General features: G+C 37.7%; 1 protein-coding gene across 4 annotated transcripts in view; it reads left to right on the top strand.

The window, feature by feature from the left end:
• NDUFS1 (NADH:ubiquinone oxidoreductase core subunit S1) overlaps window positions 1-21,024 on the top strand; it is a 33,007-nt gene that overhangs the window by 5,258 nt on the left and 6,725 nt on the right. For all 4 annotated transcript variants that reach the window (XM_025442282.3, XM_035710929.2, XM_035710930.2 and 1 more), the window contains 12 exons: window positions 876-983; window positions 1,892-1,968; window positions 2,559-2,640; window positions 2,731-2,861; window positions 3,312-3,497; window positions 5,810-5,944; window positions 6,562-6,676; window positions 7,630-7,775; window positions 8,827-8,955; window positions 10,226-10,355; window positions 13,391-13,551; window positions 19,426-19,580. In XM_025442282.3, coding sequence (XP_025298067.1) covers window positions 876-983; window positions 1,892-1,968; window positions 2,559-2,640; window positions 2,731-2,861; window positions 3,312-3,497; window positions 5,810-5,944; window positions 6,562-6,676; window positions 7,630-7,775; window positions 8,827-8,955; window positions 10,226-10,355; window positions 13,391-13,551; window positions 19,426-19,580 — 1,555 coding nt within the window. The remainder of the gene's footprint in view (window positions 1-875; window positions 984-1,891; window positions 1,969-2,558; window positions 2,641-2,730; window positions 2,862-3,311; window positions 3,498-5,809; window positions 5,945-6,561; window positions 6,677-7,629; window positions 7,776-8,826; window positions 8,956-10,225; window positions 10,356-13,390; window positions 13,552-19,425; window positions 19,581-21,024) is intronic.

Below are 21,024 nucleotides of genomic sequence, written 5' to 3'. Positions count from 1 at the left end.
TTGAATTTTAACTGTCTACACATATGCATGCCTATTTAAGTCTAAAGCTTGGAGAAGTGGCAAGTGGTTAGAGCTCAAATAAGGGGTTAGATATAATCATCATCTGCAATGTGAGCTAGTATGAAGGTTAGGAAAGATCTTGCTTCTTACTTACTATACACTCTGTATCTAGCACACAGCAAGACTCCATACATTTGCTAAGTAGTTAAAACATTGGAAATTGAGGAAGTTGCTTTAGAGCCAGGGCTAAAGATGGAAGAACTAACCCCAGGGGAAATTTGAATAGGCTTCGAGAAGGAGGAGTGATAATTAGGAGGGCTGGACTAATCCCCCATACTAGGCATATGTGAACTGAGAAGAGCTTCAACCACAGTGGAAATAGGAGTCCTCAGGTAGGGTATATGGAACCAAATATAGAAGCAGATCATAGCCAGCTAGACAGTGTGAGATGGAATCTAATCCAAAGGAGGAAAGCGAAGCAAAGAGGAAGTCCAAGTATGAAGCCAACCACTGGGAAAGAGTTTGAAGGGATGTCTTTGTTGACAGTGGTTCAGAGTGGAAATAGTCAAACCTTCAGCACAGTCTGAGAGGTTGGTTCATTCAGTTTCTTCCGCATAAGGTTTGTGGAAGAGGCAGCTTCAGAGCAAACGGGTAGGAGAAATCAAGACCAAAGAAGGAAAAAGAAAAAAAAAAAAAAAAAAAGACCAAAGAAGGAGGGAAATCTCTTCAGGGACGAAGAATGGATGAAGCTATAAATATTTATAAACAGGAGTAATAAAGTAGGTGGGGATGACCTTTTCTTTTTTCCTTTTGTGTTTTAGACAAGGATGAGGTCAGGTTATTCTAATGCAAAAAATTTTTTCTTTGTCTTCTAGGCTTGTGAGAAGGTTGGCATGCAGATTCCTCGATTCTGTTATCATGAAAGATTGTCTATTGCTGGAAACTGCAGGATGTGCCTGGTTGAAATTGAGAAAGCTCCTAAGGTACTTGATACCTAAAATTCCATACCATGCAGTAGAAGGTAGAAAACCTTAAATCTTGCAGCAAACTTTATTTAGAACCAGTGTTGTAGTGGAGAAACCTAACCCCGTTTAATTGTATCTATAAATTTATTTTTTTGTTTGTATGCAATTGCGTCTGTTCATTTCAAAGCTGAAAATGCATTGATGAAAGTGCTTTATAAATGCAAGCACTGTATAACTAACAGATTTAGAAATTAAAGGTGATTTCTTATAGCTCCAGTATTTCCAAATGGCTATGTGACACATAGCTAAGATGCAGAGTTGCCAAGCAGCACATTGAAAGTGCCATTCCATTTTCACTAGAGAAAGGGATTGCAGTGAAGAGGTTCACTTTCAGTTTAATTTCATTTTGTCTCATACAGTTCTAATTTAGTACCTGCTAATCAAAACAGTTATTTATTTTTTAATAAATATTTATTATTTATTAAATAATATTTATTTATTTATTTATTTATTTATTTATTTATTTATTTATTTATTTATTTATTTATTTATTCATGGAGACACAGAAAGAGAGAGGCAGAGACACAGGCAGAGAGATAAGCAGGCTCCATACAGGGAGCCTGATGTGGGACTCCATCCTGGTACTCCAGGATCACACCCTGAGCCCAAGGCAGACACACTTAACTGCTGAGCCATCCAGGAGTCCTGAGAATAGAATTTAGAAGTATGATGTCTTATTTTTTTCTAAGTGAAATATAAAGTGTCAGATTATCATATTGTGAATATGAAAACTGAAAAATAGAGTCTTCAACAGTACTGTTCTTTGCTTCTTTTCAAATGTATGATTTAATGTTTTTATATATTGGGTTGCTTATAATTATAAGTAAATATAAGTACTTAAAGGTTTTTTTTTATTGAAATTCCAGGTTGTAGCTGCTTGTGCCATGCCAGTAATGAAAGGTTGGAATATCCTAACAAACTCAGAGAAATCTAAGAAAGCCAGGTACTTTAATGTTACTTAGCATAATAACTTTTCCTATAGCGGAAAATTGCTCATTTCAGAATTTAGACCTCCTATAGATGAAAAATTCAGTAAAAAGCTCTGAAAAAGTTGGCAGGTTGGGCTCATAGGAGCATTGGAAATAAGTACACAGTAAGGAGGTTAAGCCAGGTGTTCATGGTTTTGAGCCTAGAATGGAATTAGCACTAACAGCTCTTATTTAGTAACTTTTTCAACTTGTGATGAATAATGAATCTGGGGCTTATTGAACTGAGATTATTTCAGTAACATGTTACTATATTGTATAGGCACTGATTATATTTCTTTTTGCTGTGCATTTGTTTTTATTTTGAATTAATGTGAATGATTTCTGAAGACCATTCAGCAACTTTGGGTAATTTTGTATTGTTAACAGTCATAATTTTCTATGTTCTATAATGATATTTTATTCCTAGACTTATATAAACATTTTTTTAGATTGTGTCTAATACTAGAATGATGATTGCATTGGCATTTCTGATAATAAATGCAAGTTTAATACTATATGAAAGGATGATACAATATCATTTTACATATTAAAATTTTCCATACAGAGAAGGTGTGATGGAGTTCTTGTTAGCAAATCACCCACTGGACTGTCCTATTTGTGACCAGGGAGGTGAATGTGATCTGCAGGTATGTCGTCTAACTTCATAAATCTTTTTTGGTTGTCTCCGGTTTTGATTTCACTAGCAGCATTAGATTAATTCTCTCAATCTACTTAAGGACCAATCCATGATGTTTGGAAGTGATAGGAGCCGATTTTTAGAGGGAAAACGTGCTGTGGAGGACAAAAACATTGGACCATTGGTAAAGACCATTATGACTAGATGTATACAGTGTACTCGCTGCATCAGGTAATGATTTTCCTTCTATCTTCTGGAATATCATTCACATACTTAATATTCACAAATTTGATGGAATAACAACAATAGAAAAAATGGCAACATTTTTTGGTGGGAGAAGAGGCATGTTTTTAATGTTTCCTGCATAAGTAAATAAAATGAATTGATCGCTTTCAATAAATATCACTTTGCATTGAATTTACAAATCAAAAGCTGTAAGCATTCACTCTGATAACTTGTTGAGCTATATAGGTGATTTGTGCAATTTTCTGTGTGTTACACTGCAATTAACTAACATACAAACATTTATTGAACTCTCTTTTATTCAAGGACTGTTTACCTTTGAAAATATACTTGTGTGTTTTTAGTGTTTTGAAAATCATTATCTCTTTGTGATCATAGATAGGAAAGGAGGTAATTTTGCTGGATTTGACCATTTGACAGTACATTTTTACCTTGCAGGTTTGCAAGTGAGATTGCAGGAGTAGATGATTTGGGAACAACAGGCAGAGGAAATGATATGCAGGTTGGCACGTACATTGAAAAGATGTTCATGTCTGAACTGTCTGGCAATATCATTGACATCTGCCCTGTAGGTGCCCTGACCTCTAAGCCCTATGCTTTTACTGCCCGCCCTTGGGAAACAAGGTATTCATTGTTGATTTTTTGATAATTTGTTTTTTGTCCTTTAATTGACCATTGTTCAAAAAAATTTAAGATTCATGTCCTTCCTATATTCTGATTGTTTTGGTCTGCTAAGTTTTTATGTATTTAAGTACAATCCTCTTACTGGACGGTAAGTAGATAGATTAAAGGACAGGGTGAACCTGTGTAAATCAATTATAGTTTTCTTGGAAATTAATTCCCAAGTACTTAACCACACAATTATTTTATTCACTTGATCTTTCAAAGAGTAAAATGAGCTTGATTTTTAAAAGATAGTCTCCTCATTGTATGTTTTCAACCATGTGCAGATATATTTTAGTCAGTTCCTATTATCAGACATTTAGTTTGTTTCTGTATAGTTGTAAATCTGTGGTAAAAATTGTTATTGTGGTGCCAGGTAGCTCAGTCAGTTTAGCATCCAACTCTTAGCTTTGGCTCAAGGTTTGTGAGACCAAGCCCCACATCCGGCTCTGTGCTCAGCACAGAGTGCTTCAAATTTTCTCTCCCTCTCCTAGCTTTCTCTCTCTCTGTCTCACTCTCCCCTCCCCCCGCCCCATCTCAAATAAATGAATAAAATCTTTAAAAAAAATTGTTAAAAATTTTCTTACATATCTCTGATTTATTTTATTTTTTTTATTTGACAGAGAGTGAGCGCACAAGCAGGGAGAGTGGCAGGCAGAGGGAGAGGGAGAAGCAGGCTCCCTGCAAAACAAGGAGCTCAATAAGGGGGCTCCATCCCTGGACCCTGATCCTAGGAGCCTGGGATGATGACCTGAGCCAAAGGCAGACGCTTAACTGACTGAGCCACCCGGGAGTCCCTATATCTCTGATTCTTCTTACTAAACTGAGAAGTGGAGTAGGTAGTTGCAATGAGTTTGAATATTTTTAAGGTCCTAGAAATATATCATTAAATTACCCTCCTGTTTTTAAACTTCCACTGGAGTATATGAGAATATCTTAGAATTCTAGGTTTTTAACCACGTATTTATGTATATTAAAGGATTACGGGGATGGGGCACAGTATGTACCTGAGATTTTTTTTTTTTAAGATTTTATTTATTTATTCATGAGAATACACAGAGAGGAGAGAGAGAGAGAGGCAGAGACACAGGCAGAGGGAGAAGCAGGCTCAATGCAGGGAGCCCGACGTGGGACTCCATCCAGGGTCTCCAGGATCAGGCCCTGGCCTGAAGGTGGCGCTCAACTGCTGAGCCACCTGAGCTACCCGTAGCTGAGGTGTTTAAGTAGAGATTTTTCTCTTTTTCTTTTAAGACCCCCATAATGCAAGCAGAAAAGAACTTCCATCTCTATAGCTTACCCTAGCCTGATAGAACCTGTTCAAGGTGGGAGGGAAGGGGATGAGAACAGGCCCCAAGCCACACTACCACTGATTTCCACCCTTCTTACTTGAAGTTCAGTAGTTTTGCCTTGCATAAAAGCTTCTCATGGTGGCGTATGCCTTTGGTAACTTCCAAAGTGCTGAATTGGTTGTTTTTGTTAATTTAGTTTTAAATTAACAAAAGTTTTAGTTTTAGTTTTGCTTTTTTGTAGGAAGATTTGTGGGGCTTTTTAATCAGTTATACCAGAAATCTTACCCTCTTGTTACTTATTTTGATAGTCATATTTCCCAGATTTGGCCATTTGGAACCCTTACCATTGGCTTTTGTTTTTTTTGTTTGTTTGTTTTTTGTTTTTACGATTTTATTTATTTATTCATGAGAGACACAGAGAGAGAAAGAGAGAGAGGCAGAGACACAAGCAGAGGGAGAAGCAGGCTCCATGTAGGGAGCCCGACATGGGACTCGATCCCAGGTCTCCAGGATCACACCCTGGGCTGAAGGCAGGCACTAAACCATTGAGCCACCCAGGGACCCCCACCATTGGCTTTTGTATCAGAGAACAGTCTCTAAAGCTTTATTTGTTTTTTTAAAATTTTATTTATTTATAAGAGAGAGAACATGAGTGTGCACAAGTGATTGCAGGGAGAAGCAGAGGGAGAGCAGACTCTGCACACACTATCCTGAGATCATGACCTGAGTCAAAATCAGCAGTCAGACACCCAACCAACCGAGCCACCCAGAAGACCCTAAACCTTTTTTTTTACAGTAGAAATTTGTGTGAGGTAGTCAAAGATGAGGATATTTTTTTAATGGCAATTTCTCTGGGTCCCATTATTTTTAGAAATTCAAAAAAGCAAGTCATTGTAAAAATTTTTTTTTTGATAAGTCAGGTGACAGAAGCTTTGTTCTTATTGCCAAAATCAGCATACTAAATCTATGTGTTTATTTTCTCAGAAAGACGGAATCCATTGATGTCATGGATGCGGTTGGAAGTAATATTGTGGTAAGCACAAGAACAGGAGAGGTGATGAGGATTTTGCCAAGAATGCATGAGGACATCAATGAAGAGTGGATCTCTGATAAAACCAGGTATATGCTGCATTGTTTTCCTTAACTTCTGTGATTGATTTAAAGTGTATTTTATGGTAATTTTCACTATAAAATACTGTTTTAATAATTGCAAATTAGTTAATAAATGTAGACTACTGAAATCTGGACTGTTTATAAGGAGAATTGGACAAAACTGACATTCATATTGCAGGCTTTCATATTAACTTTGACAAATACCATTTTTCCTCCCAGATGGAAAAATTGAAATGGGTTAAGATATTTAATCTGTTCCAGTTTGTTCATTGGAAAAAGGCACTTGAGTTTGCACATCATAATTTTGATAAAACATCGCGATATTCAAATTTTTTAAATAAAAATGATTTGGCTTCTTCAGCTATCAAATTTTTTTGTGTTATGATCTTAAGATTATTCAGGTAGCTGAATACAAATCACTTTTTAGATGATGTTTTAGTTTTAGATGATCAAAAAATATTCTTTAAAAAACTTGGGAGTAATTATTTGTGTCCAAGTATTTGTCAGTTTATTTGACATTTTAACAGGTATTATATTTAAATAATATTTTTTTAGACTTTAAATTTGAAAACTATAAGTTGCCTCTTCAGAATTCCACAAATGGTGTAATTTCTGTTATCTAGATTTGCCTATGATGGGCTAAAACGTCAAAGACTTACTGAGCCGATGGTCAGAAACGAAAAGGGGCTTTTAACCTATACCACCTGGGAGGATGCACTCTCTCGTGTAGCTGGAATGGTAAAAAATTGAAATACAGAGTATATATTATTTGTGATTTTCAAGGAATATCTTTGTAGCAAAGAGGGGGATATGTGTCTCTTCACTTCTTTCCTCTTATCAAGATTGCCTTCCATTTAATAAACATTTATTTTTATGTCTGAACCACATGCCAGACAGACATCATGCTAGAAATAGGGATGTAGAGACCACTAACACATGGTCCCCTTCTTCCCACAATCTTGTAGTAGGGAAAGATGCATAGTCAAATATCATGTGCTACTATGGGGAATCGTGCAGGAAGTGATGTCTGAGAGAGCATTGAGAGGGGTGCCTAACCAGGCTAGCATGTCAGAGATGTCTTTCTACATAAGGTGACTCAGACAAAGTCTAAGAATGAATGCAAACTTGTCAGCAAAAATGTAGGGAATGGTTTCTTTCTTTCTTTTTTTTTTTTTTTTTTTTAAAGATTTTATTTATTTATTTATTCATGAGAGACACACAGAGAGAGGCAGAGGGAGAAGCAGGTCCTATGCAGGGAGCCCAACGTGGGACTCCATCCTGGGTCTCCGGGATCACACCCCGGGCTGAAGGCGGCGCTAAACCGCTGAGCCACCCGGGCTGCCCAGGAATGGCTTTCTAGTCACAGAAAGGCCGTGTACACAAAGGGCTTGAGGGAATGGTAGATACTTCGGAACAAGCTTTAACTGTAATTCACAGTCTTCATCCTCCAAACCTCATCATGAGGCCCATTTGTTCCTAATTTAAAACAAATACCTTTCCTCCAAGCTGGTGGTATTATTAGTCTTGGCCTCACATAGACCTTTGCTTCTCACTTTAGGTTAATAATTAGTCAATTAGTCAAAAGTTCATTGCTTTTTTTAATACCTTAAAATGACTGTTGTTTTGTTTTCTGAAGAGTGGTCTTTGCTGAATGGAAGTTTTTTGGTGATACTCTTTTCATCTGTTTCTAGTTGCAGAGTTTTCAAGGCAAGGATGTAGCAGCAATTGCAGGTGGCTTGGTGGATGCTGAAGCCCTAGTAGCTCTTAAAGATTTGCTTAATAGAGTGGACTCTGACACTTTGTGCACAGAAGAGGTCTTCCCCACTGCAGGAGCTGGGTGAGAACTATGAAGCTAGCATGTAGGCTTGCTTTGTTGTTGTTGTGGTTGTTGTTATACAAGTTGTGTATAAATCAATACATCTGGGATGCCTGGGTGGCTCAGGATGTGATCCCTGTCTGGGGATGGAGTCCTACATTGGGCTCCCTGCGAGGAGCCTGTTTTTCCCTTCTCCCTCTATCTCTCTGCCACTCGGTGTGTCTGGAAATGAATGAATGAATGAATGAATGAATGAATGAATGAATGAATGAATGAATTTAAAAAATCAATATATCTGGTGCGCCTGGCTGGCTCAGTTGGTAGAGTGGGTGACTCTTAATCTTGGGTTTCTAAGTTCAAGCCCATGTTGGTAGTAGAGTTTACTTAAAAAAATAAATAAGTACATCTGTGGCATTAATAAATGATATGTGACAGCTTGGATTTTCCATCATACCCACCAGAGTCTTTTCATGTAGAGACCAAAGTCAAGCCAGGAACGATTAGTAATTAATAACTGGAGTAATTAATAACTGAAGTAATCCAGTTATTAGTAAGTATCTGAATTGTGCCTGGGTGGCTCAGTCCATTAACCATCCAACTCTTGATTTTGGCTCAGGTCATGATCTCAGGGTCCTGGGATTGAGCCCCAAGTATGCCCACCATCTGCTTGTCTCCCTCTGCCCCTTCCCCTGCTTGCATGCGCATGCTGTCTCAAATAAACCTTTTTTTTTTTTTTTTAAGATTTTATTTATTTATTCATGATAGACATGGCGGGGGGGTGGGCTGCACAGAGACACAGGCAGAGGGAGAAGCAGGCTCTATGCGGGTAGCCCAACGCGGGACTCAATCCCGGGACTCCAGGATCACACCCTGGGCCAAAGATAGGCACTAAACCGCACTGCCCTCAAGTAAATCTTTTTTTAAAAAGTATCTGAAACTTTGATGTAATTTAGAAATACTTCATAATAATGTATTGTCTGGGAATACCATGGGTTTGTTGACATGAGAATATTGCATGGATTGGTATTGTGTATTAGTTTTGAAGTAAACCTGTATTTTTATTTATTTCTAGCACAGATTTGCGTTCCAATTATCTTCTTAATACTACAATTGCTGGTGTGGAAGAAGCAGATGTTGTCCTTCTGGTTGGTACAAATCCACGTTTTGAGGCACCACTATTTAATGCTAGAATTCGAAAGAGGTTAGTAATATTCAGGGATTTAAAAATGTTTATATAATAACTTGGCTTACATCCGAAAAGTTACTCTTTTAGTTAATTCCTAATAGTGTTCATGGGAATAAGACTCCAAAAGATAATTGGAGTGCAGCTTCTAACAGATCTGTTCCCTCCCTCTCCTCCTGCCAAACTTATTACTTTGTCTTCTTATTTTGAAGTAATTCAAGATGCACCAATTTTTCTATAATTTCTTTTATAATGATTTTCTTCCTGTCTAGGGTCCAGTCTCCGGTAACACATTGCAGTTAGTGTCATGACTCTTCAGTTTTCTTTTTTGACATTTTTTTTGTAGAGCACAGGCAATTGTTTTGTAGAATATCTCCATCTTTTCATATCTTAGAGACTCATGAATAGGTTGGCATAATTTATTGTTTATACTGTGACACTATTGAGAGTGAAAGGGGCAATTTTTTTTTTTTTAAGATTTTTATTTATTTAATCATGAGAGACACAGAGAGAGAGAGGCAGAGGGAGAAGCAGGCTCCATGCAGGACTCGATCCCAGAGCCCCAGCGTCTTGCCAAAGGCAAGACGCTGAGCCACCCAGGTGTCCCAAGGGGGAATTGTTAATACTGCAGGATACAGATAAAAACCAACACTATCTCAGAGAAACAGAATATATGGTCACCACATTTGTAACTAGTTTTAAAAGAGCTAGATCCATACTTCCCAAAGAGAATAAATATGAGTGATGTAGTTTATATTCATTAACTATATTTAAATTACCTGAATGGATAATTAGATAATTGACTCTGCTGTGTAAATGTAGCAAAATAAAAATTACATAACATTTATTCTAAAATGAAAGTTTTGGTAGCTCGATTAGGGTTAGCATTTTATTTTTTAAGATTTTATTTACTTATTCATGAGAGACAGAGAGAGAGATGCAGAGACAGGCCGAGGGAGAAGCGGACTCCCCACAAGGAGCCCGATGTGGGACTGAACCCCGGGATCACGCCCTGTGCCAAAGGCAGACGCTCAACTGCCAAGCCACCCAGGCGTCCCAAGGGTTCGCATTCTTACACAGCAAATTCACTGACTTGGTGTGGATTTTTACAACACTATTATTTTGAAAGGTACACAGTAATTTCTGTTTATTAAGGCTAAATGTTCTGTGACTGTTTTGTGCTTTTAACATTTGTAACATAAATAGATGTAGCCCCTAGCATTGATGAGACTGGTGACTATCCTAATTTAGTAATTTAGCTCTAAAAATTTTGTTGTTTTTATTTCAGCTGGCTTCACAATGACTTAAAAGTGGCCCTTATTGGCAGCCCAGTGGACCTCACTTACAGATATGACCATCTGGGAGATTCTCCCAAAATTCTTCAAGACATTGCTTTTGGTAGCCATCCATTCAATGAGGTACTCTTGAGTTACACATAACTACTTTTGTTGAGTTTTAAGTATTATTATTTTTAAAAGTTACTGTTTTTGTCATGATATGTGATTACAGCTCAAAATTAGAGCAATATAGAAAAGAAAATGGAAAAAAACATTACCCCACATTCCACCAATCCAAACAAGTATTGATGAAACATCATAATCATCTATTCGTGTATAGAGCAAGATGGATGAATAGATAGACAAAAATAAGATCATAACATACTAGGTATTTTTATATACCAGAGTTTAGGTTTACTTGAAATTATCAGAAAAGAAATTGAAGTAAGGGGCGCCCAGGTGGCTCGGTTTGTTGTCTTTGACTCTTGATCCCAGATCAGGTCATGATCTCAGGGTCATGAGTTCATGTTCCTCCAAGCTGAAGTGAAACTGAAACTTTGAAGTTAAAGGAAATCTTTCTTTACTGTGAGAGTTACTCTTTTTTTTTTTTTTTAATTTTTTATAAGATTTTATTTATTTATTCACGAGAGACACAGAGAAAAAGAGAGAGAATGAGAGAGGCAGAGACATAGGCAGAGGGAGAAGCAGGCTCCATGCAGGGAGCCCGACATGGGACTTGATCCCAGGTCGCCAGGATCGGGCCCTAGGCTGAAGGCGGCGCTAAACCGCTGAGCCACCCGGGCTGCCCTGTGAGAGTTATTCTTAAATTTCACCAGTCCTTTTAATGACTTTTTCATTACCGAGTATTTTATTTATGTTCATTTCATTGTTTGGTATTTATAGGTTTTTATTTACTTTTCCAAGAGGGGCTCGTAAGTACACTATTCTTTGAGTTCTTGCTTGAGAATGTCTTTTTTATTCCTGAAGAAAGCTTTGGTAGAATACAAAGTCCTAGGGTCACACTTTTTTCTTCTGTGAACTTTATCTTATTTACTTATTTATTGGAAGATTTTATTTATTTATTCATGAGAGAGACACAGAGAGAGAGAGAGAGAGAAAGAGTAGAGACCTAGGCAGAGGGAGAAGCAGGCTCCCTGCTGGGAGCCCGATGTGGGGCTTGACCCCAGGACCCTGGGATCACGGCCAGGGCCAAAGGCAGATGCTCACCCACTGAGCCACCCGGGGGTGCCCCTTCTCTCTGAACTTTATAGATCTTGCCTTTTGTTACTGTGGAGAAGCCTGATGTCAGTCATATTTTCTTCCAACCCTGTCCTAATTTTGTTTTTACTATCTATATAATTTGTTTTGAACCCTTATACTGGGTTCTTTAGCTTTGAAATTTAATAATTTCAGAATATGTTTAATGGTGGTTCTCTGTCACTTTTTAATGGAACATGGCAGACCTTTCATTGTGAAAATTTGAGGGTTTTTTTATTTTAGTATTTGTGTATGGGTGATGGAATGCTGATTATTAAAATATGTAAGAGGTTTCTGTTTTTCATATAACAGTTCTAGAGGGTAGGCAGTTGGACAATGTCCAAGGATGTCCTCAAGGAAGGACAGTCCTTCCTGATTTACTGCCTCAGTGCCTTTGCTTATTCATGTGTGTTTGAGTGAGCTTCTCCTCATGGTTCTGAGATGGTGTAGCCTTAGATGTAATCAAGTGGTACAAAGCAGTTAAGCCCTATTTCTTTGTGTTTTTTTTTTTTTTAAGATTTTATTTATTTATTCATGATAGTCACACAGAGAGAGACAGAGAGGCAGAGACACAGGCAGAGGGAGAAGCAGGCTCCATGCTGGGAGCCCGACGTGGGATTCGATCCCAGGTCTCCAGGATCGCGCCCCGGGCCAAAGGCAGGTGCCAAACCGCTGCGCCACCCAGGGATCTATTTCTTTGTTTTTGAGTAGGAAAACCATTATGATTGCAGTGATCAAAAATATTTAAAAATACTTATTGAAAAGTATCCTTCTTGGGGCACCTGAGCAGCATAGTTGGTTAAGCAGCTGCCTGTGGTTCTGGCCATGATCCCAAGGTCAGGGATTGAGCCCCATGTCGGGCCCTCTGAGCCTGCTTCTCCCTCCCCTCTGCCTGGTGCTCTTCAATCTCAATCTCTCTCTCTCTGTGTCAAATAAATAAAATCTTAAAAAACAAGAAATAACAATAAAAAACTAACAGCAATATTGGATCCTCTCTTGTATCTTTTCTGTCATTTTTCTTTGTTCTTTTTCAGTTTGTTTCGTATGATTTCCTGTAACCTGCCTTTCTTGTCCCTGTATTTAAGGTCATATTTTATTTTGTTTTTTATTGTTTCTGGAATGGTGTACATTTCTCGTTTCTTTTCCAGTTCCTTTTTTTTTTAAGTGAGGAGTATGTTTTTCATTTTCTCTAGGGCTATTGAAAACTATTTCTCTGAACTATTCACATTTTCTTGGGAAATTCCCAAGGAGGACGTTTATTCTCCTCTGTAGTATGTAGGCATAATTCTCATGCTGATTCTTTGATTTGGGCCAGTTAATTCAGTGAGGGTGGATAGGAGAGTGAGCTCTGTAGTGTTTAGCTTTACTGTTAAGGTTTCCGCTTTCCGTCCTCCACTAAATCCACAAAGTTTTTCTTTGCTTTTGGGATGTATTATTCCCCCTCAGGTTTTGGCAGTCAGGAAGTTACTGTAGTTTAAAGCAGAACCTTTAGGTATTCTGTGTTGTAGTTCGGTGTTCATTGCTTTCCCTACATCTTCTTCCTTGTCTAGAGCATGGTGAGCCGATAGAAGACTGTATACATGATATACTGGAGTGTGACTTTTTCTGTTAGTACCAACTGAATCTCTGTTGGGACATTGCCCAGTTTTTCTGGAACATACTCATAAATCTGACCAAAGGATATCTGGGAAATGCTTTAATTCCCAGTACTTACTTTTAGAAAATTTATTTTATCTAGTAACTCATTTCACAGTAGCATTAGCGAGATATTTTTGGTTAAATCTTGTTGTATATATATGTCTGTATGTTGACTAGTAAAAATCAAAGACATTCCACATTAAAACTGAAACTTGGGACAACATAGTGTAGATACAAATTTTAAAAATTTTTTTTTAATCGAAGTTTTTTTTTTTAAATAGGTATTAAATGAAGCTAAAAAACCAATGGTGGTTTTAGGCAGTTCTGCACTCCAAAGAAATGATGGGGCAGCAATTCTTGCAGCTGTTTCCAGCATTGCTCAAAAGATTCGGATGAGTAGTGGTGTTACTGGTGATTGGAAAGTTATGAATATCCTTCATAGGTATGTTGAGTAATTGTTGTACATACTGTAAGATTCAAGTAATTTTGTGTACGTGCTTTACTGTTATACTGTCATATTTAGATTTACAAACATTTTTAGCAATGTCTCAGTAGCAGATGCGAAAGAGATAATTTTATTTTCCTTGTGAGAAGAACCCAAGATAATAAATAGTATTTAAAATATTTGAGGGGTATCTGGGTGGTTCAGTTGGTTAAGCATCTGCCTTTGGTTTAGGTTGTAATCCCGGGGCCTGAGATCAAGCCCCATGTTGGGCTCTCTGGTCAGCAGGGAATCTGCTTCTCCCTCTGCCCCGCCCCCCCCCCCCCCCCACGTGCAGGTGCGTGTACACGTGCATCCTCTCTCTCTCTCAAATAAATATAATCTTTAAAAAAGTATTTGAAATAGCAATGCTGAGAAAATCTTGAAAATATGTATATTAGCATACCTTAATTCAAAAATTGCAACAAGCCCTCTGGCTTTGATTAAATGATAAAAATGTAGGCTAACTTGAGAATTCATTGTAAGGGAAGTCTTTTTCTGACTTTATTAATAATAAACATTTGGAACACCTGGGTGGCTTGGTTGGATTAACATCTGACTCTTTTGGGTCAGGTTATAATCTCAGGGGTCGTGAGATGAAGTTCTGAGTTGCACTCTGCTTGAGATCTTCCCCCCACCACCCTGCTGCCCCTCACCACTTGTCAAAAATACATAGTAATACACATGTATTTTAGGAAGTTGGAAAGAGAAAAAAGAATGTGAAAGTGGAAATTATTCTCCTACAGATTATAGATAATTACTATTGCTACTTCCTTCTGGTTCTCTTTTTCCTGTGTAAATATTCTTTAGTTATATAGTTGAAATCATGCTCTGTAAACAGTTTTGTGTTCTGATTTTGATTAGTTTTCATTACCAGATAAAATTTCTTCCTGTAATTGAAAATTTCTTGAAAATGTAAACTTTAATGGCTGTTCATTTATTTTTAAGATTTTATTTATTCATTCATGAGAGAGAGAGGCAGAGACACAGGCAGAGGGAGAAGCAGGCTCCCCATAAGGAGCCCAATGCAGCACTCCATCCTAGACCTCGGGATCACGCCCTGAGTCAAAGGCAAATGTTCAGTCGCTGCCCAGGTATCCCTAATGGCTATTTAATATCATGAATACGTATAATATCTTAGCCACTTCATTTTTTGTTAACATGTAGATCGATGCTAGGTTTTAAACTATAAATAATGTAGTGATACACATATACCTATGAACTTTAGATTATTTTCTTACAGTGGATTTCTAAAAGGAGCTCTTAGGGCAAAAGGATAAACATTTTTTTAAAATATTTTATTTAAATTCGGGATCCCTGGGTGGCGCAGCGGTTTAGCACCTGCTTTTGGCCCAGGGCACGATCCTGGAGACCCGGGATCGAGTCCCATGTCGGGCTCCCAGTGCATGGAGCCTGCTTCTCCCTCTGCGTATGTCTCTGCCTCTCTCTCTCTCTCTCTCTCTCTCTCTCTCTCTCTCTCTCTCTGTGTGACTATCATAAATAAGTAAAAATTTAAAAAATATATTTTTTTTATTTAAATTCATTTTGCCAACATGTTACACCCAGTGCTCATCCCATCAAGTGCCCTCCTTAATGCCTATCACCCAGTTATCCCATCCCCCACCCACTTGTAACCCTTTGTTTCCAGAGTTAGTCTCTCATGGTTTATCTTCCTCTCTAATTTTTCCCCATTTAGGGAAAAGGAGGAGTTTCCCTCCTTTTCCTTTTAGTTCCTCTCACTATTTATTATATTCCACATAAGAGTGAAACCAAATGATAATTGTCTTTCTCTGATTGACTTATTTTACTCAGCATTATACCTTCCAGTTCCATTTACATCGAAGCAAGTGGTAGGTATTCATTCTTTCTGATGGCTGAGTAATATTCTATTGTATCTTCTTTAGGATAAACATTTCTTTTTTTTTTTTTTTTAAGATTTTATTTATTTATTCATGAGAGACACAGAAAGAGAAGCAGTGACACAGGCGGAGGGGAGAGAAGCAGGCTTCATGCAAGGAGCCTAGTGTGGGACTTGATCTCGTGATCTGGGATCAGGCCTGAGCCAAAGGCAGACGCTCAACCGCTGAGCCACCCAGGAGTCCCTACGATAAGCATTTCTGAGGCTCTTAATGCATATTTCCAATTTGTTTTAGAAATGTAACAGTTTTACCTTAATAGATGAAGTTTCCCATTTTGCATAATCCTTTCTACTTTAAGTATTATTTTTCAAATTTGTTTGAGGATTGAGGCTAAAAGCTTTTAAACATGATAGGCAAATTTTTCAAATTTAAAGTGAATATACATTCTTAAGCATTAATTTCAATGTTTTATTTCTTTTTTTTTTTTTTTTAAGGTTTTACTTATTCACGAGAGACAGAGGCAGAGAAATAGAAGGAGAAGCAGGCTCCACCCACAGGGAGCCTGATGTGGGACTGAATCCCAGGACCCCAGGATCATGACCCGAGCCAAAGGCAGACGCTCAACCACTGAGCCACCCAGGCGCCCCATTCTCTTTGGTTTAGTTTGGCATTGTAGATCATCATGTAAACATTTTTTAAAACTTTGTATTTTCAGCGTGCTTGGGTGACTCAGTCAGTTAAGTGTCTGCCTTTGGCTCAGTTCATAATCCCAGGGCCCTCAGATTGAGCCCAGTGTCTGGCTCTCTGCTCAGCAGCGGTCTGCTTCTCTCTCTCTCTCACTCTCTCTCTCTCTCTCTGAAATAAATCTTAAAAAAAAAAACCTTAATATTTTTTAGATAGAGTTTATTTGTATTAATTACTTCTGGATCCTTTCTAGCCACAATTTTTACTTATTTTTAGTTCACTTTTGCATCTGTGACTTTTATTTATGCAGTTCTGTTTTTCTGAATGAGTACCAAAATTAGTAACTTTTTTTTTTTAAAGATTTTATTTATTTATTCATGAGAGAGAGAGGCAGAGATACAGGCAGAGGGAGAAGCAGGCTCCATGCAGGGAGCCTGACATGGTACTCGATCTGGGACTCCAGGATCATGTCCTGAGCCAAAGGCAGGCGCCAAACCGCAGAGCCACCCAGGGATCCCCAAAATTAGTAACTTTTAAAAAAAATTCCCAGATGTCTAACATTGTATTTCTGGTTCCTTCTCACAAATGACTACTTGGGTATAAAGATGACAGTCTTTTTTCCTTTAATACTAAGTATTTTTTCACCTTTTCTTTCATGTAATGTTTTAGAAGGGATCTAATGTAACCTCAGTTTTGTCACTGAGAATGACTGGACTTTGTAGATGTAAGTGTGTTAGTCTGCTCACCCTTTCGGTTCCTTATTTTTGATGTTAAAAAAAAATTCTAGGGCAGCCCAAGTGGCTCAGCGATTTAGCGCTGCCTTCGGCCCAGGGCGTGATCCTGAGTCCCGGGATTGGGTCCCACGTCGGGCACCATGCATGGAGCCTGCTTCTCCCTCTGCCTGTGTCTCTGCTTCTTTCTCTCTCTGCCTGCCTCTTATGAATAAATAAATAGAATCTTTAAAAAAATTAAAAATAAAAAAATTCTACCAGTATATAAGTAGGTGACACTCAGATGTGTCATTACCTGTGCCTGGGAATATCATAGCTACTCCCCATCATCAAATTGAAATAGTTTAATTTTGCTTTTGAGCTCAGAAAAAGGTTATTGGTTTACTTTTACTTAGTTAATGGATCTCATGCAGAAGCTTTTGTTATGCATTGATGGCCTTCAGACTTTTGGCTCTTTTCTCTCATAATTTTCTCATTCTTTGCATTTATAGAAAATTTCTTAACTTTTTTTCCATCATTTTGTGAGTTTTCATTCTGGAGAGCACTATAATTTTTATTAATCTTGTTTTTCTTTTTTTTTTAAAGATTTTATAAGATTTCCTTTTTATGAAAGTTTATTAGGGCACATCTTTTTTTTTTTTTTTTTAAGATTTTATTTACTCATTTACTTGAGAGAGAGCACACAGAAGAGAGAGAAGCAGAGAGAGACAGATAAGTAGACTCCTCACTGAGCGTGTAGTTCCACTCAGGGCTCCCATCCTACAACCCCGAGGCCATTACCTGAGCCGAAACTGAGAGTCGGATGCTCAACCAGCTGAGCCCCAGGTGCCCCAGGATGTATCTTCTGTTGTAAAGACAAACTTAAGCTTACTCAGTTTGCTTTCCAGGATGAGGTGGACTCTCATAAGTTAATGTGAGTCTCTGTCCACATCTTTGAAAGAGATATATCAAGACTTACACTGAGGGAAATTAAGGAAAAACTATTAGGGGCAGAGGGATTAGTTTTGAAATAGGGAAGTATGAGTCCTCCAACTTTGTTTACTTTTATGATAGGTTTGGCTATTCCATATGCTTGTCAGTTTCTATAAAGTATTCGGCTATGATTTTTTATAAGGATTGCACTGAATTTGTAAGGTCAGCTGGGGAGTATTGCCATCTTAACAGTATTGAGTCCTCTAATCCATGAACATGTCTTTAATTTCTTTCAACATTGTTTTTTTTTGTTTTTTTTTTTTAAGATTTTATTTATTCATGAGAGACACATAAAGAGAGAGAGGCAGAGACACAGAGGGAGAAGCAGGCCCTATGCAGGGAGCCTGACGCGGTACTCGATCCCGGGTCCCCAGGATCACACCCTGGTCCAAAGGTGGCGCTAAACCGCTGAGCCACCCAGGCTGCCCTCAACGTTGTTTTGTAGTTTTCATTACATAAATCTTACATTTATTGTTAAGTTTTTTAAGAGCATTTTATGCTTTTGATGTTATCCAATCAGAGTTTGACAGAGTAGTAGCAACTAATAGGAGTTGGTTTGAGCTGCCCTCCTCCCCTAACAAATAGGTAAAACAACAACTTGCTTTATATACAGTAAGGTCCTCACAATGGCCATTTCTAGAAAGAAAGTTAGCGATAACAAACTAGATCACATTCCCAGTTGTTCAGAGTATAGTTATTCCAGACCTCTTTTTTAAAGGATTATTTTCTGCTTATAAGATTTTATCGTTTTCTCCAAGTTACAGTTTTATGACTGATGTTTGAATTTCTCCCTTTTTGGTTTTCAAAATCATCTTGACTTTTTTCTGGTGTTTTTGGCTTATTGTGTGCTTTATATCTTGTCATATTGAGTAAGAATCAATTTAGGACAATTTCAATTGGCATAAAGTTTCCAGAATTATTTTATTAACTAGTATCTCATAAAGTTGGGTGCCTGAGTGGCTCAGTTGTTTCGTATCTGACTCTTAATTTTAGCTCAGGTCATGATCTCAGGGTCATGAGATGAGCCCTGTATCAGGCTCTGTGCTGGGCATGGAACCTGCTTAGGATTCTTCCTCTCCCTGTCCCTCTGCTGTTTCTGCTGCATTTCCCTCCCCTTAAAAAATAAAATAAAATAGGGATCCCTGGGAGGCTCAGTGGTTTGGCGCCTGCCTTTGGCCCAGGGCGCGATCCTGGAGTCCCAGGATCCAGTCCCAGGATCCAGTCCTGCGTCGGGCTCCCGGCATGGAGCCTGCTTCTCCCTCTGCTTGTGTCTCTGCCCCCCCCCACCTCTCTATCATGAATAAATAAATCTTTAAAAACAAATAAATAAAATAAAATAGAATAGAATAAAATAAAATATATCTCATGGAGACAGTGTTCTAAGCATCTTGTTTCTTTGTTTGCTGTTCTTAAAACAGTAAAATATTGCTATTTCTGGTTTTGACATCTATTTTATAATGGGTTAAGAAGATGAGGGAAAGCCTTTGTCAGCATTGAATAGAAAAAGGATTAAGTATCATTTCAAAAATCACTAATTTTTTGTAATGATAACACTGCAGGTATGCTAAAAATCTGTAATTGTTTTACAGGATTGCAAGCCAAGTAGCTGCTTTGGACCTTGGCTATAAACCCGGGGTGGAAGCAATTCGTAAGAACCCTCCCAAAGTGCTATTTCTCCTGGGAGCAGATGGAGGTTGTATCACTCGACAGGATTTGCCAAAGGATTGTTTCATTATTTATCAAGGTAAGTAACATCTGTGACACAGAAACAGAAGAGAATCCAATGTTGTGTAGATTAGAAACTGTATGACAATATATTTAGTGGATTGAATATTTTCCATTCAAGAATTTTAGACACATACCCCCCAATATTTTTTTAAATGCAGATTATAGGTTTTATAAGTTATGTAATTGATACTGTTATTAAGAATTTATTACCTGGTCAGGCACCTGGGTGGTTTAGTCAGTTAAGCATCTGCCTTCCACTCAGGTCATAATCCCAGAGTCCTGACATCAAGCCCTGCACTGGGCTTCCTGCTCAGGGAAGAGCTTGCTTCTCCCTGTCCCCATTCATTCGTTTTCTCTCTCTCTCTCTCTCTCTCTCAAATAAATAAAATCTTAATAAAAAAAAGAATTACTACCTAATGATACTTAATAATAAAGAATTAGAAGAAATCTAAATGCCTCAGCAACAAGAATGGTTAAATTATGGTTTGTTTATATAATCAAGTATTATATAACATTAAATTTCAGCTTTTCAAAGAATATTTAGCATTATTATGTAAGCAGGAAACATTTTTTTTTATTTTTTTTTTTTTAGCAGGAAACATTTTTACATAAATATTTAAAAATTAAAAAAATCGTGAGTGCTGAGTTATAGGGCATTTAATGAAGTATATTTGACAGTACTTTGTTTTATTTTTTTTTAATTTTATTTATTCATGAGAGACACAGAGGCAGAGACATAGGCAGAGGGATAAGCAGGCTCCCCATGGGGAGGATGTGGGACTTGATCCTGGACACCAGAATCATGACCTGAGCTAAAGGCAGATACTCAACCATAGAGCCACAGAGGTGCCCCAGTACTTTGTTTTGTGTTTGACTCATTTTCTTGAACAATCAAGTTTCCCTGGAACAAATGGAGTTCAGAGTATTCTTGGATATTTTACAGAAAAAAAGTATTATATAATTCTCCATTTCATTTCACACAAACACCATAAATTTATAATAGGCTTTTTATTGCCATGGCACATAAGGAGCGTTATATAATACTCTGTATCTTTAGTTTGACAAAGCAAATGTATAAATTATATCCAGTTCCTAGTCCTATCCAGAAATAATCATTGATGATGGCTTTAGAAATGTATGCTTCATGGGCAGTCTGGGTGGCTCAGCAGTTTAGCGCTGCCTTCAGCCCAGGGCCTGATCCTGGAGACCCGGAATCAAGTCCCACGTCAGGCTCCCTGCATGGAGCCTGCTTCTCCCTCTGCCTGTGTCTCTGCCTCTCTCTCTCTCTCTCTCTGTCTCTCACATAAATAAATAAATTAAATCTTTAAAAAAAAGAAAAATGTATGCTTCATATATTTTTCTATGTATATGTGGAAATGTATACAAATGAGATGAGACTTCATATATTGTTTTATAACTTTCTTTCATTTAACTCCAGATTTTTTTCCTTCTAATAGTTT

This window comes from Canis lupus, chromosome 37, assembly GCF_003254725.2.
Source record: "Canis lupus dingo isolate Sandy chromosome 37, ASM325472v2, whole genome shotgun sequence".
Classification (NCBI taxonomy): Eukaryota; Metazoa; Chordata; class Mammalia; order Carnivora; family Canidae; genus Canis; species Canis lupus.
This window is presented reverse-complemented; position numbering and strand designations above follow the sequence as displayed.